Consider the following 17,394-nt stretch of genomic DNA (forward strand, 5'->3'; position numbering starts at 1 on the left):
CCAATCTTTGGAGAATGGCTCAAAGGGGAAAAAAATCATGAATTTCATATTGTTTAGAGTTAAAAATACAATTTAAAAGAAATGTAATTTTTTTCAACTTAAACTCTGTTTTAAAATTTTTCATATGAACGAGAATTTGCTTTTCCCAGGCATTCATCTGTGATTATCATCTGTCATCCACAAAATGTGTCTTTGTCTCTCTTCAATTTTCTGGTAAATGGACTTAGGAAAGAGACCTACTACTATATTTATCCCCAGCCTACAACAGTCTCCCACAGGTAAGGAATTGCTATAATGTGGGTTACAGCACAGTGTCTATCCTTCATTGTGCCCTGGTACATCTGACCAGATTTACATGTTGATCTCCTGTCTCATCCCCCAAGATAGAACAGCTGTCTTCTGGCCTTTGCAAATGACTGAGGTAAGTCAATCGCTACTTGAAACATGGCTTTTATTGTTTCTTCCTGTGATAATCAGCTGCTAATCATTTCAGCTGGACTTCTCAAGAGCATGCTTACATAGTTTCTAGTTTCTTTAGTATACCTGATTCAGGCATATACCTGAGGAGGGGGTCAAAAGGTCTCATATTCTCTGTAGAAGGCCTCCTGTCGTGTAGAAGACACAATCCTCCCCTTTTTCTCCATGTTTCCTTTGATTTATGACTCTACATTTTTTCTTAGGTTTTGGATATCCATCCCAAAAGTCACTAGTCCAATGACTGGGAACTGGCATGACCTGGAACCCCGTATATTTATTGTGTATGGACCCTCACCTCTACCTCCCAAGAGGAGAGACAGGTAGGTAACATAAAAGATTACCTACACCATGAAGTTCAAGCCATCTCCTTCGGCGATCATCAGAAATTCTAATATGCCTTACACTTTCTATCCCTACAAGTCCATTATATTTAGCTTGATTTCTGCCTCATTTGGAATCACAACTTGAATGAGATACTTCTCTCACACCTCTCTGGGTTTTTGTAAGTTTAGAGCAGACAGATTAGGTTTGAGAGATGTGAGACTCAAGGACTTAAGACATCAACTTCTTCAGAAACCCTGTGTGTTCACACACAAAAGTCTTCATTCTATATACCCAGAAAACTTTCTTCTCCTTAATTCTAAGAGATCTTAGCGTCTTCCTTTCTAATTTACCTGTGCTGTAAACTTAAAGTTCTTGAAGCCAAATTCCTTTGAGTCTATGAAGGCTGACTTTCTAACTGCAGCATGGGCCACTGAAGTAAACTTACTGTCTCGTATGGAATTGGAATTTCCTTTGGGATTCTATAACAGAATTGGTATTGTCCAATTAAATCAAAGAGTTTTCCAAAGCAATTGTATGGGTCTCATGGAGCCACAGTTTCATTTCCATTCGGTAGTGGTTCTTTGTGCTGCAGCTCTAAATTAAGTTCTAAATTTCATTTTATATGATCACCACTCAATACAAAACCAAGACAGTACAGCCTCTCTGCAGCAGTTTACTGATGTTAGTGATGCTGAGCCCTAGGTATTCACAAAGGGTTATAATTTTTTAGCTGCTTTTGTTTAAGAAACTACAACTGTTTATGGCACATTCTACAGAGATTTAATCAAAAGTAAAGGTAAATGTTCCTTGTAGAGGCTAACTCCTGTTTACAAACCATCTACCCAGAGAAAACTCTTGCTCCACTATCTTAGATTAGTAGTTTTGTACACTCTATATATTTCAAGGCTCATACTCCCTTTCACTCCCACCCCTTTTCCAAGTAAGGACTTTTCACTGATGCTGACTATAACTATTTATATTAGGAAAACTTCAAGTCATTTTCTTTCAGCATGGCCCAAGGTTAGTCCCTTGCTCACAGGTTCCTTCAGGAAGACAATGGAGTCTTCTGGTTAAATGTGTGCAGAGCTCTGGGGGGTGATCTTGGCCAGCTGTGGCTGTCACTGTGCATTCTAGGCTAAGTAGGTACTCTAGGTCTGCTCTCATTACCTTCAGCCTGCAGTGGGCGGGGGTGATCTGTTCCTCTAAGATGGCAGGAACTTCACCTCATCAGGAGTTTCAAGTCCTTTGACTTCAGTCGCTCACTGTGCCTTATTATTTTTTTACTTAAACTTTTGTTCTTCCCTCTTTCCTCTGTTTTCATTGAGATAAGTTCCTTTGTAAAGCTTGCTGGGCATGTCTCTGGTTTTCCAGTGGGTTTTAACCTGCTGTTTAATTGAAGCTGGGCTACCCCTCAAAAAATAACAACTGCCTTTTCCTAAATGCTTGTTATGTTTCTGATACTGTAACTGGCAGCTGCTTTTTTTTTTTTTTAAAGATTTTTATTGGGGAATTGGGGGGATGGGAACAGTGCTGGGGAATTGGGGGCAGGGGAACAGACAAGTTGCTGTCGTTTTGTTCTTCAATCTAGTTGTGGAGGACGTTGCTTCACTGGCCCAAGTTGGCACCATCATTGCTCTCTTCCCGGGCGAGCAGATCAGTCACCGGCTTCTGGACGGCCGCTCACTGCGGCTGCTGGCCGCTCACCACACACAGTAGCCCATGGTAGCCCATGGCAATCCACTGCCACAGGGACTGCAGCCCACGCCGTCACCAGCGACTCACGGCAGCCCAGCTCCAGGTTGAGCTGTTGTTCAGCATCTTAGCTGTGGAGGGCAGTGTTACTGGCCCTCATATGTGGGATCCGAACCGGGGCCCTCTGGCATCCCAAGCGAGTTCTTAACCATCGCGCCACTCGGCCGGCCCGGCAGCTGCTTTTTAAAGTTGGTCTCATTTAATTCTAACAACCCTCTGAGATGGGTAGAAATAGTCCTATTTTAGAGCAGATTGAGGCCCTGAGAGGAGGATTTGTATGCTGAAAATAATACAGCTAATAAATGGCAAGGAAAAAATCTAGCTTCAAAGGCCAAACTCTTTCTACTGTGCTGCAGGGCCCTCTGGGTACTTTCTCTGCTTCAAGATCCAGGACAGCAACACCATATTCCTTCCCAACTTCTTTATTCTGATTTCGCCACTGTGCCAGTCTATCTTTCTCCTATTCAGGTGTTCACAGAAATTACATTTAATAACTGTTCCAGTGTGTTCATTGAATATTTTTTTTAAACTGGTGAAAAATCAGAAAAGAAATTGGATTCCAATTAGATACCATGACCGTATTTTCAAGTCCTCGGTTTACTTTCCCCTGCTGTTTCTGCTGGCATTGCTATCTAGGTTATATCTGTACCATTAAGCCTGAGAACGCATCACTGCTGTTTGATTGATTTTCACTTCTTTAGTAATCCAACCCCAAGAGGTGTTGCTGTCCTCCGAGGATCCAGTGAAAAGAACTCTTAGATTCCAGTATCCATGGCCTCTAGAGGCTTGCTACATCGTGGGCTCCTTGCCTTTCCTAACACAGCTTCTGCACACTTTCCATTTCCCTCACAGGTTGCCTAAGATTATTATGAAAGTGGTTCATCATTGTTAGCATGACTCTATATTCTCTTTAGCTTTCCAAACTCTCAGTCCACATTTTGTTGTTGGAGAGATCCAAAAGGTTAAGAACAACAGATTCAAAGCATCCTTCTACATGCATCAAAATGTCATCTAACATCCTTGTGAAGTAGCTTATAGCATACAGCTGACTAGAACCTCCATGAAGGTAAAATTTCAGAGCTGCTAGTAGGTCCCTGAAGCTGACGCTGCCCATTCTGATATTCGAATAGAAATCCCACAAGTACTTATTTCTGGGTGGTAGAACAATGGGAAATTCTTATTTCTTTTAATTTTATTTTTCAATCTTTTTTATATAGGCTGTTTTATGTGATTAGGGGGAAAGCACTTTTTTTAAAAGAAAGAAGTATACTGCACTTGGATTTCTTCTTCAGCTACTCAACAAACCATTTAGAGAGAGACACATTACAAAGTCTTTCTTTTCTTACCCTAAATTTTCTGTACTGTGTTTGAAATCGTCTGACCTTGCTTATAGTTGCATCAGCCTGGACATGCTATCAGTGTTTCTGCTTTTCAACAAGGTGAAAAGCAAGAACTCAGAACAAAGGGAAACTAACCATGTGTAACTGTTTAAAAACTGGATAAAAATAACCATAGTGCCACTGTTTAAAACTGTTTACCAGAAGGCTGTTAAAAAAAAAGTTTTTTTAAACCTTTATTTTAAAATTCAGAGATTTAAAATACTTTTTTTTAAAAAATACCGACAGACATCAAGAAGATTGGCAGTTTTTGGCATCCTAGACACAAATGATCATACCTAACGATTGATAGTGATTGCATTTAAACAGTCCTACTCAAAGTGGAGAGACATAGTATATAAATAAAAAAGGCATATTATATTTCTGCTTTATGTTCCACCCTCACTACTGAACAGAAAATAATCATGCACCAAAGTGAATATGAGCGCTAAAAAAAGCAACCAAAAAATAAAGTCAGTCGTTTCAGCAACTAAAATTTAGTAGGAAGCCACTTATTTCAGGTAAAGTTTTCACATTAAAGAGATACTCTCTCACCTACAATCTTAGCAAGAGAAATTCTGGGGCTTTGTGGACATGTAGAGTAGCAAAGATGAATGTTTTCCCCAAAAAGCCATAAATTAAGCTCCACAAATAGCATTGTGGAGTATAAAATAAAAAGAAACATAATAGATTAAGAACTTCTGAAGTTAATTTTTGAAATTTTTACTCCAAAGACATCTATCAAAGCTTAATGAGTTATATGTGTATCTTGATGATTAAAATAAAAGGCTCTGTTGAAGATACACTATAAGTTCATGATTGTCTATGGATTTAAAAAATAAAACCATATGCATTCCAAGAAGGACCTCCAAGCCCTGAACCTTCAAATTGAGCACCCTTGGTAACCTCAAAAGTTCACTCAGATTAGGGAAGTCTGAGGAGGGGGTACATCAGTGCTGCCAAACCTGCATCCAGTGAGAAAATTCTTCTCAGAAAGGAGTAAAAATAAAGTGAATTGAATAGCAACCTTGGGAATTCCTATTATAAGAATAAACTCCACATTCCACATAAATCAGGGGTAACATTCTTATGTTCGTTAAACATTCTTGACTATAAGTAGGGATATAGCCATATTTCCAGAGTTTTATATTTCTTCTTGTTTTCCCACTTTACGCTGTGTATTCTAACATGTCACATTGCTGTACCATGTTCTTAGCACCTAAGGCAGTGACTGGTACCCGCAGGTACACAATTAATGGTGTAATGAACAAACATGATGATGGATGAGTGAATGACTGTTGCCTGGAAAGCACATGGGACTCCAGTGGGTGTCATGACCTAGAGAAAAAGAGTGGTTACAAAAATATATGCTGTTTTTAGGCCAGGTGCTTATAAAAAGGGAGTGGCCTACATTTTGCCCGACAGGGTTTGGGGCCAAAATGTATATTAAAGAAATGAAAGCCATCTAACAGGCACTAATCGTCTTGCATATTTAATTCTACAAGCTTAGAAGCACCAAGTAGTTACTATTGCTACCATTTAAAATAGTTACATTGTTAAATATGTTCTATGTAAATAAAACATTAAAAAACATCTAAAAGTTACTTTGGTTTAAGAATCTATTTGTCTTAATCTCTGGCTAAACTAAGATTTCGAAATAAACCATTCTGATCCATCATTTTATTATAATAATAGATTCTCAAGTAGGAATAGGTATTGAAATTGATGTCAGCTCACTTTCTAATTTTTTCTCCAAAGAAGTTTATAAAAATTTTAAATCTGAAAACTGTATTAATTTTAAATTAAAAATAAGCTACTATATAAATTATTAAAATAACTAAACTATAACAAACTATATTACATATTTAGATACATATTAGTTATATTAGCTTTACATATATTAGTATAGTTATATAGAATATATATAGTTATATTAGCTATATTTGTAGTATAATATACGCGTATAACAAAATAGCTAAAATTTGTTCAGCTGAATGTCTTTAAAAATGCTCAGGAACAAGCGGACAAAATTTGAGGCAAATAAAAAAAGTTTTATTACCAGTAAGTTCATTATTAAAATGGTAAAGCTATCAGTGTCTATTGGTAGTTCAATACAAAATGGTATACATATTATCACATATTAAAAATAATTTAAAACAAAACATATAAAAACAGCAATTATAACACATGCAGCCCTCAATCCTTGACACACTTCTCCTATAAATAAGAACCTATATGTGTTAATCTTAGAGATAAAGATTAATGAAGCCATATTATGAAGTGAAGTGATTTATGCTCTCTGGATAAAAGGTGATATGACTAATGCCATGGAGAACACCTGGAGAAGTGTTCTTATGGAAAAAAAATGAGTTCAACTCAGTAAGAATCATACTCAGAATCTGAAAGTGGGGAAGGGAGGGGGCATCAGGAGGGAGAAATAAGGAAAAACTTACTGTGCAAATATGAGGCCAGTGCTCAAATTGTTGTATAATTCCGGGATTAAGTTCTTCTTTATATAATTCTTTGTAAAAATGTGGAAGCTTTGATATCCAAATGCCATTGTTATGCTTATTTAGTATTTCCTTTATGCGGTTTTGAACCTCATCCATTTTATAAGTGCAAGAGGCAGGAGGTGTGACGTTTGATTTTTCAACATTCTGATTTAAATTATCTTTAAATTAAAAAAAAATGATAGAATTAACCAAAATGCTTAACAATGTAGATTATCCTTATTTACCTAATGTTTGTGTCATTAGGCTTTGTTCTACTTCTTGCTTGTGGGGGTCAAGGGGTTTAGAAGGGAACCAGATTGGGCAAAGCAGGACCAAGACAACTTCATTCTATTTTTAACCCTGAAATAACCAGCAGAGTCACCACCACCACCCACAGAGAAAACCTAGCCCTTTTATTTTGCAAGGGTGCTTCATAGTTTAATTTAAACTTAAGAATGATCTTGCTTCATAAAAAATAATGAAATTTATTATTTAATCAGTAATTTTTTTGTTTATTTCTTTTTTTTCTTTTTTCTTTTAAATCAATAATTCTTAACTGCAACTAAGAAAGGTTAAATTTTAGATAATGGTATATGTGCAATGCTGAATTTAAAGCTATATTCTACAAAGCATGAGGATAATGCCTTACTAATTTGATCGAAGAACATTTTATAGAAAGCAAAAAATTGTCCAGGTTTTAGGATATGATCAATTTTCCCTTTTATTAACGAGAAAAATAATTTAGCAATACAATGAAGTTCAAAAAATGATCCACCTACAATACTCATCCTAGCCTCAGTTTATAAACATAAAAAAGTTTGAAGCACACAGGTAACTATCCGTGATTTGTTTTTATTTCCCCAATTCAAATTATTTATCTTTCATGAGCGAATATTTATAAAGTGCTGACTAGCTCTCTTACTCACATTTATTTTTTATTTAAAACTTAGAATGCCTGAGTTAACATCCTAAAATACAAAATTTAAGTGTTCACTATAACTAGACAGTTCTGGTATTTTAAAAACTATGAAATTCATTCCAAATCTTTTCTAAATTTCACTAGGATACAGATCAGAGTATATTAAAAATTACCAACTACAAGTAAAATACATTCATATTTTAATCATATAGGATTTTTTCTCGAATTCAACCATTTTTCATTTATTTTGAACTGGCTGGTATAGACACACAGGCTGTGGTTTGGGCGCACTGGCCTCTGAGGAGGCCAAGACACCAGAGCTGTTCCTTGAGGATGGCTGGATGCTGACAGGGTACGAGGCCTGGCCTTGCTGAGACTTAGTTTGGCTCAGTGAACAGAAGGGCCCAGGATGTCCATATATGTTTCCTACTAAAGGAAGAACTGACTTATTTAAGTTCTTCCTCACTAATGATATAAAAGGACTAGGAGAAAGAAAAAGATGAGTTTCTCAGGAGTGGCCATCCACACGCCACCTGAAGAGAGTGTCAACAGCTGATGCACACAGGCAAGTGCACCTGCCCTGCGGGGCCACTGGAGTCACCTAAGCTTCTGTACCTTTTGTTAAACAAATCAAGAAAGTAATCTAGGCTGCCAGCAGGTAGAAGAGGCTGTGTATAAGTGTGCCCCTGCAGAGATACTTTGTCCATTGTCACCCTCTCACTCATTAGAGGGTAAGATTTAAAATACATAAGTACGGGGCTTAAACTTATAAGATCATTTCAGACACTCCATTTAAAAGCTGGGACCCTAAACTGTGTGCAAGGATCACTAAGTATCTAAATATGGATATAAATGATTCCTCAGGTTATAAAATCCAAAAGGAAATAATGGGTGCATATCAGCTGTCATGTGAATTGTAATCCTCCTGAAACAAGTCCTCTTTGTTCTGCTAAAAATGTTTAAAAGGATTTACAGCCTCCAAAGGGTATACAACTTTACTGAAACACGGCTATATTTCAGAAAATGCATATGTAAAAGTAATTGATATAAACAAAGAATCATATTGTTCAATTAATTTCTATAAGAAATAATGGAGATATGGAAAAATGACTTCAATTCAGTAAGAATCAGACTTAAAGCAGCAAATCATTTAACATCACATTTTAATTTCATGCAACCTAAGTGCTAATTCTGAAAACACTGTGTCCCTTAGGGGATTTACACTTTGATTGGAGGAGACAAGATGAGAATGGATGCATTTCTAATCTTCCGATTCTTTGATTTTATTATATCTCCGTTTTCTTTAACAGCCCTTTTGGATTGTATAACCTGAGCAATCATTTATATTCATATTTAAATGATTAGTGGTCACTACACAGTTTAGGGTTCCAGATTTTACATGGTCAAGTATGTGAAATTACTTTATGAGTTTAGGTCCCACATTTATGTACTCTCAATCTTAACCTCTAATGAGTGACAGGGTAACAAGGGACACAAGTATCTCTGCAGGTGACATGCGGAAATAAAACAGAATACATCTGTTTTGAGGAAGTCCTCAAGTCAGAATAATAATATGTTTGGAGGTATTATTTATTTTCTCTTTAGATCATTTCAATTCATAACTTAAAATTGGGAAAGACATACTTCAAGTAGGAGGTGGTGAGAGTGAGTGTCAAAAGCCACCACCGGATATTTTTCTTGGGGCTCTGAGGCTCCTGAAGCCAAAATGTATCATGAAGCTAATGTTTAGAAAACATACCACTCATTTCCTTAGTACAGGTTCTTGAGGGAGGCATCTGAAAAGGTGGTGGAAGGGATACCTTTGGGCTAAACCTAAGGTATTAAAAAAAAGTAAATTAAAATTCAAATAGCAAAGTAAATACCAAGTTTTAAAACACTATACTTTTCATTTACAGTTTCTGTGGCACTGAACAGCAAAACAAGTCATTAAAATATTTCAAAACAAGCAAAAATGAAAATATACCTGGAATCAGCTTTCATGATTCATATGCACCCAGAGAAAAATATATTAAAAGCTAAAGTTAAACCAGGACTTTAAAAGAACTTGGAAGTTAGAGTTCCAATAACTCACCTTTAAGGAACAAGCAATACAAAATAAAGAAAACCTTGCAAAGAATAAAGAGTTGAACATAGAAACTATTTTGGACTATAACTAAAAAATTAAGGACTTTTATCACCAGATATTGCTGAAATGTATTATAAAGTTACAACATTTAAAATAGTGGGACAGGTAAGTAAAATGGTAGAGAGGTTAGAAACACTCAATTTACATTATAGCTTAGCACATGATAAAAGTGATATTTCGAACCAGACAGGAGATTGCTCAAATAACTCCTTAGAAAAAAATAAACATAGATTCCCCACCTCACATGCTCACCAAAATAATTTTATATAAATTATATTGGATATACATAGATTTTTCCAAATATGAGGACAAAGAAATAAATCACACACACACACAGAAATAATTTGTGTTCATGTCTGTCTCCCTCACTAGACTCCAAGTGTCTTAATTACCTGCGTTCCCAGTGCCTAGGGCAGTGGTTGGTACATGCAAGGGAGAGTGACTGTTGTTAAGAATAAATAGAATGATATACAATTTGTGGTTGACAGTTTTTTTCTTTCAGTACCAGAAAAATGTGCCATTTTCTTCCCCCACTGTTGTGAATAAGAAATCCACTGTCATTAAAATTGATATTCCACTATAGGTGATATGTCATTTCTCTCTGCCTGTTTTCAAGATTTTTTTTTGTCATTAGTTTTCAGAAGTTTAGTTATGAGGTATCTCAGTGTGGGTTTCCTTCAATTCATCCTCTTTGGGGTTCTCTAAGCTTCTTAAATCTGTAGGTTTATGTCCTGCCAAACTTAAGAAGTTTTCAGCCATTGTGCCTTCAAATACTCATTTAAGCCCCATTTTCTCTTCTCCTTCTAACACTCTGATAATACAAATATTAGATCTTTCTTATTTCTCCCATAGGTCCCTAAGGCTCTGCTAGTTTTTTTCCCCATACGCCCCTCAGGCTCTGCAAGCTATTTTTTTGTTTTGTTTTGGTTTGATTTTTTGAAGTCTGTTTGCTGTTTCAGATTGGGTAATTTCTATTTTTCTATCTTCAAGTTTATAGATTCTTTCTTCTGTCATATTCCTTTTGCTACTGAGCTCATCCAGTGCATTTTTTATTTCAGTGTTGCATTTTTCAGTACTATAGATTCCACTTGGTTCTTTTCTTCTATGTTCTATTTCTTTGGTGAATTTTCTATTTTCTATTTTTTCAAAAAATGCTCTGGAAGCATTTTTATGACAGCTGCCTTAAAATCCTTGTCAGATAATTACAACACTTGATTCATACTGGTGTTGGTATCTGTTGATTGTTTCTTCTCATTCAAGTTGTCATTTTCCTGATTCTTAGTGTAACAAGTGATTTTTTTTTGTATCCTAGACATTTGTACATGTATTAGGAGAGTGTGAATCCTATTTAAATGTCTTATTTTAGCAGACATTTACCCTGTTTAGGTTTAGCGCATAGCTCCTGGCCCAGTTTTGTAGGCTGTGGTTACACTGATAATTTAGTTTTCAGAGCCCTTGTGGTACTACTCTGGTCTGGTACATACATCTGTTGCTGCTGGGGCTCCTATGTGATCTCTGAAGAGGATGCCCATGGAAGCAGAATGCACTTCCCTGGGCCTGGTGCTGCTAGGTGGGAGGGGTAGAAGCACATGAGGCTGCAGGTCCGAAAGCACCATCTTGGGTCTGCTATTTAGGCTACTTGTGGGGCCCCCCCACTCAATCACTGCCGGTGCTACCTGCTGATATGGGACACTTAACTGGGCCGCTCAGTGCCACTAGGTGAGGGGTAGGAGACACTAGATTGTGGGGTGGGGAATACTCCCCTCTGGATCCACAGTCCAGGATGTCTAATTTTGCTATAACTTTATAGATTTAATTCAAGTAGGATTTTAAAATTTCGGTATGTAACCAGAGGAGAAAATTGTGCCTCAGTCATACACTAGGCCCAACAAATGCTTTGGGTTAAGATCCAAGTTTTAAACATGTATTTTCTAGACCTATCAAAATTATAATAACCATAAAAACATTAAATATATACCATTATGGCAAATACTTAAGGGTTGCTTTATAAAAAATACCAAAATATAAAAATTAATATTTTGCCAAACTTAAAAAATTAATTCTTTCTAGGTATTCTAGTATGGGGGAGGTGCTTGTTGGAGTGGGTGGACTAGAGAAATTATCTTTCACACAAAATAAAATTTTTGAACACTAAAGGCATTTGGTAAAACAAAATGTGTTTTATAAAGGCACAAATAGATAACTGCATTTGATACTGATTCATCTACATCAGGAGTTAGCAAATGTTTTCTGTAAAGAGTCTACTAGTACATATTTTAAGCTTTCCAGGCTGTATACTGTCTCTGTACTCCTCCTCAGCTCTGCAGTTGTGCAAAAGCAACCACAGACAATATATAAACTAAGGGACGTGGCTGTGTTCCTATAAAACTTTATTTAGAAAACAGGCAATGGGCTTGATTTGGCCCATGGGTCATAGTTTGCTGGCTTGCGTTACCTTATAAAAGCATAAAATTTCGAGACAGAAAGAAAATTTGAGATCACCTAGTTAACATTTTCATTGGACAAATGAGGACACCACAGCTCCAAAAGATGAAATATTTTTACTTATTTCACCTGGCTAGTGGATGGCAGCATGCAAACGAAAACTTTAAGGTTGTGTCATTACTGCCAGTCTGGTAGTCTGATGCATGGATGTATTAAGCTACTGTATAATTATGGATATGATCATTGGAGCACAGCGCCATGTATAAATCAATCAGATTTTACTTAAAACGTACAAAATTAATTACAAGAAAGGTGTCCAGAAAAAGTTGTAAGTTATTTTGAAACAGAATCCTAGAACAACTTGTAAGACCTTTTAAAATGAATTTCACAAGGAGAAATTACCAAAAATGCAAAGAAAACATCAAATGGAGATATTCAGAGAACGACATTCATGCAGCCAGAAAAAGTGTACTTAGTAGTAATGTTGCATTTCCCTACTACATATGAACTTACATTAGACAAAACAGAAAGTATTTCCTTCTTTCCCTGAACATACATTTTTGACATTTATTATTCTAGGTTCACCAAACTCCTCCCTTTGGTCAGACAAAGAACAAGTACCTGTTGTTGGCAGACAGGGTCACGTGCCTGTGCATTGGAACATCTTTGACTACTTCACTTCCAACAGTTGTGTGCAATGTGTAAGGTGACATTTCAACATCACACTTAACTATGAGAGAGTCTCCTTTGTCTCTTAACAGTGTGGGATTGGGTTTTTTGCTGATAGAAAAATCCGAAGAAAATCCTGGTTGTCTGAGGGTTGCTTTTGGTTTTCCTATGAAGTTAGACATACAGATTGGAATTGGTTAGCTTCCCCAAATCCTAGTTTCATTATGTCACTCCCCTGTCCAGATGTTTTCTATGTGTCTACTCTCAGCACAGTGTGTAAGAACATGAGGAGGTTGTCACACGGGGGGACTGATCAGTAGGGGATGAGTAGATTGGTGAGTAGTTAGCAGATGAGGCTCTTCAAAATGTGGCTTCGTCTCCTAGACTAGCCATTTACTTTCCCTCTACTCACCAATTAACACTTCGGTGGCAGCTACCTCATGTTCTTACATAGGCAGCACGCTCAGCTACATCTCCGTCCTCTCATCTCCTCTCCATCAATTTAAACTCTTCCCATCGTTTGAGGTCTGGGTTCAAGTTTCCCTGTCTCTATAAAGTCCTCCATTGTCATTGTCACTCACAATGATTGCTACCTTACCTAAAATACTTGCTGTGGCATTTAGGCTTTTACTCTATTACCATTGAACTATTTCTTGAGAATTTAGTCTTAGAACTGATTATAAGCTTCTTGAGATGAGTGTTCAGTAAACACAGGCTGAGTTGCCTATATAACACCTTTGTGTACTATATAATTCATGTTTTTCTGAAAATAGAGGATTTATACTAAAAGGCATGATTTGCAAAATGAGACATTAAATCATAGGCTCTTGGTTCAGCCAACATCTGGATGAGGCTTTTCCTCAAATAACCTAAAAGAATAAAACCATACTTTGCCATAAGCTTGATTAAAATCTACTCTGAGTTATTTCACACAGAGTAGTCACTGCATTTAGTAAGTCATGCTCATCATGTTCACTTAATTTTAAATGGAAGTAACAGCTTCAGGATTGCCTCCTTGACATATGAATAGTTATAAATACAAGTGTTAATCATGAATAGAAGCAATATTTCCATAATTCCGTATGTCAGGGTATTCATAGACAAGCTTACAATTTTTAGCATGCAAAAGTCTTTACCTTCTAGAAAAAATGGCATGGTTTTCTTTACTCTCATCTGACAATTGACTTGCCTCCCAGTTTTCCTTTTGGAACTCCTCTGACGAGCCACAAGCTGAGCAATCCTTGCAGTTTCTGTGCAGGCCACGGCATAGCATGTCATCTATTCATGAGAGGCAAAGTGAGAGGGGAAACATTTCTCAGATTCACTGGTGCCCAGAGGCCAGTTTTTAAAAGTGGGTCTTAGTAAGTTTCCATGTCCCAAATCGAGCTGTATGCAAATATTCATGTCTCTCTCTCCTTAATAATGTTGGAGTAAAATTATATTCTCTACAAGAGAAATCAAGTACAGTCTAGCACACTGAATAATCTTCTTTTCTCAAATTGAAAATTTCATTTATGCCTTAAACAGGTGTTTATTAAGCATCTACAGTGTGCTAGATACTATGGGATTCACAAATGAACCAAAGGTGAGCTGCATATATTATCTCATATAATCTGTGAGATATATTTTATTCCATTTTACACAATGGGAAAACAGAGGCTCATAAAAGTTAAGCAAACTTCCCAAGTCACACAGCTCGGCTATGTCTCTGAATCCAAAGTACGTACATGTAACTGCTATGTTGTATTCCTTTCAAAGACCACTAAATCCTAGTCTAGCCACTGCACAGATTAGCTGGGTGACTTCGGGCAAATCAGTTTACCTCCCTAATCTCAGTATTTGCAGCTGTAAAAAAGGGTCTTACAGGGCTTAGATCTCTGTTTTTCCATTGTTCAATGGAGCCATAGGATTCCATGGGGGAGCCTCACTTTGGCAAGCGTGTGCAAGTGGGGAACGGCAAGCATAGACCCCAGACCCTCTGCACCTGCTGAAAACACAGCAGCTCAGCTTTTTATCTTTTAAAAAAGTTGGTGTGACATATAGGGTATTTGTAAAAAGTATGTTGACTATTGTATGAAGTATGAAGACCTTGAAAGCCCCGTCTGGCGGGTAAGTCTTCGTAAAGCAATGAGGCTTTACAACACAAGCCAAAACATGTTCCTACTTTTTGGCCAGGAATTTCTATTCCTGAAAATGTTACAAGAGTATAATTCAAAATAATAAAAAGTTACATATCCAAATATGTACAATAGGGGCTATTCTAATAGTCAAAACCTGGAAACATTAAAAAGTGTCCCAAATCCAGAAATAAAGAGTAAATTATAGCTTAGTAACCATATGAAGCATTATTATCTGATTAATTCATTCAGACATTTGATCATTCATACACAGTCAATACATATTTATCAAGCACCAACTATTAGGGGTGAAAAAATCTCTTAACCTCAAGGGACTTATGAAGGAAAAAGGGACAAAGAGAATAAATAGAGAGAGCACTGTGTCAAGTAGTATAGTGGATGTATTACAAGGTGTAAATAGGCAGAAAGGACGGCTTAAATCTGTCTGGGAGAATCAGGGACACTGAAGAATGTTTTATTATTAATGTAATATTTAACTAACTTATACCTTCTTCATATAAAATTATTAGAGGCTAGGTGAACCCTCCCCCCCCTTTGACCATTCTCCTCATCCTGGGCCCCTTTTTCCTCCTCCACCCACTCCCTCCCCCTACCCACTGCAAACAGAGGAACAACTATAATAAGTTTTGGTGAGAAACTCCATACCTGTTCTATGTCTTTACATGTATATTTAAACGTACCTAGAAAAATGTACTGTTTTGTGGGGAGTGGGTGTTTTTGTCTTTTAGGTGGTGGTTTGTCTATATCTTTTATACTGTATGTACATGAGGCAGATACCAAGAAGTGAAACTGCTGGGTCACAGTATGTACAATAAAAAATTTACTTGCTATCACCAAATTGCCTGTTATACATAAAATATTCTTCTAGAGGATATGAATATATAATATTATTACAAAGAAATGAAGGATTTAAAGTTATAGAATACTATGATTATATTTGTGTGAAGGCAAGAACATGCTAGAGAGAAAAGGGACTAAAGACAGGGAGGAGAGTAGGGAGGGCTCTGTAATAAGTGCTGAATGACCAATTAGGATCCGATAGTAGGAACAGATTTGAGTGAGGTCAAATGATGAGAATTTAAACATGTCTGCTAGATTTGGTAATCAGGAGGTCATTAGTGGTTTAGGCAAAACCAGTTGTAGCAGGTTTGTAAGGCGTGGGTGTGATGTTTAGGCAGCTAAGGGCTCCAGTTCAGTTATTTTGTATGGATGTTGAGGCTAGGTAAACTTTCATTTTAAAATTTCTTATTTAATGTGGTTAAAATTTTATTTCTACAATGAAAAGAATTTGAGGGGTTAACCAAAGTAATCGGAATCTGTGCTTAGATGCTGTTCTCCCTATCGCTACCAAAACCAAACCACTTAGTCAGCACTTTTCACTTTGATTTCTCTCACAGTTATGGGATTAGAAGTGCCAGATAGGCAGTTAAGAATTGGTTTGACTCCTCTGACATGCACAATTACTTCCTTACCTCTCCAGATCTACTGGTCTCTATCCTGACAACTGCAGGCACATTTCTCAGATAGGCTTCTAGCGTAGGATAACCTAACTGCTTGAAGGGGATCCAGTCTCCAGTCAAGGACCTGTACTCTCCTTGGAGCCGGGGCAATGCTATTCCATTCTTATGAGACTGTAGAACAGCTCGTAGCATTTTTGAAACTAGATCTGCTTCCAGCATCTTCACCTACAAGAGAACAGTAGACGGTTACATGATACGATTCATTAGTCTGTGAATTCAAATAGATTTTCAGAGTTTAGACTTGTTAGATCATTCCATAAATTGTTACTGAATACTTGCTGTACTATTCCAGTACAGGGAAATACTGCTATGGTAGAGAAAAGCACAGAATACTATGAGAACACAGAAGAAGTCAGAAAGGCACAAAGACTAGCCTGGGGAGGAAAGGTATCAGGGGATATCAGGGAATGTTTCCCAGATGACGGGAGGCCTGAATGGAGTCCTGAAGGTCGAGAAGGAGTCAGTCAGGCAAGGAGGAAGAGGGTGTGTGTTAGGGGTGGGGATGGGGAGAGGTATCAGCCCCAAGTAGGGAACAGAAAGTGCAAAAGGCACAGAAGTGAGAGAGAAGTAACATGGTTCGTTCTGAGAATTCCAGGCAGTTAAGTGGATGGACATGATTGAACGAAGACTCCAAGCTGATGATTAAAACAATGGGTACAGGAGAGGTAGGAAGAGGCAGACCCAGATGAGGCTACTATATTATGCTAATATGTTTGCATTTTTTTCCAAAAGTAATGCAGGGCCTTAAGAGTGATTTTAAATAGGGAAATAAAATGATCAGCTCTGCATTTTAGGAAAATCACTATTCAGTAGTGGAGAAGATAAGTTAGAAGGAAAAAGACTGACTTGTAAGAATATTTGGAAATGTGGAGAACCTGAGCACAAGGCCTTGGGAATAAACAAAAAAAATCAATTTGAGAGGTAATTAGGAGGTGGAATCAACAGGAACTTGTTAACTTTGAATGATGAGGAAAGTTCCAAGTTTCTAGCTTAGAAGTATAGTGGATAGTAATGACCCACACTCCTCAGTGTGGTAGAGACAGATCTGCAGGAGAGGAAGAGAGTGGATTCATTTTGGACATATGGAGGTTGGGATGCTCATAGGACAATCACATAGATATGCTCACTAGGAACTT

At 37.2% G+C, this 17,394-nt stretch overlaps 1 protein-coding gene across 2 annotated transcripts in view; it reads right to left on the minus strand.

Annotated features, from left to right (window-relative positions):
* Positions 1 to 17,394, minus strand: part of TDRD7 (tudor domain containing 7) — a 63,158-nt gene that overhangs the window by 33,258 nt on the left and 12,506 nt on the right. For both annotated transcript variants that reach the window (XM_019649480.1, XM_019649481.1), the window contains 5 exons: positions 16,211 to 16,423; positions 13,737 to 13,878; positions 12,553 to 12,766; positions 9,100 to 9,173; positions 6,383 to 6,600 (listed from right to left, as the gene is read on the minus strand). In XM_019649480.1, the coding sequence (XP_019505025.1) occupies positions 6,383 to 6,600; positions 9,100 to 9,173; positions 12,553 to 12,766; positions 13,737 to 13,878; positions 16,211 to 16,417 (855 nt within the window). In that variant the 5' untranslated portion in view covers positions 16,418 to 16,423. The remainder of the gene's footprint in view (positions 1 to 6,382; positions 6,601 to 9,099; positions 9,174 to 12,552; positions 12,767 to 13,736; positions 13,879 to 16,210; positions 16,424 to 17,394) is intronic.

Source organism: Hipposideros armiger, unplaced genomic scaffold (genome assembly GCF_001890085.2).
Source record: "Hipposideros armiger isolate ML-2016 unplaced genomic scaffold, ASM189008v1 scaffold_133, whole genome shotgun sequence".
Lineage (NCBI taxonomy): Eukaryota > Metazoa > Chordata > Mammalia > Chiroptera > Hipposideridae > Hipposideros > Hipposideros armiger.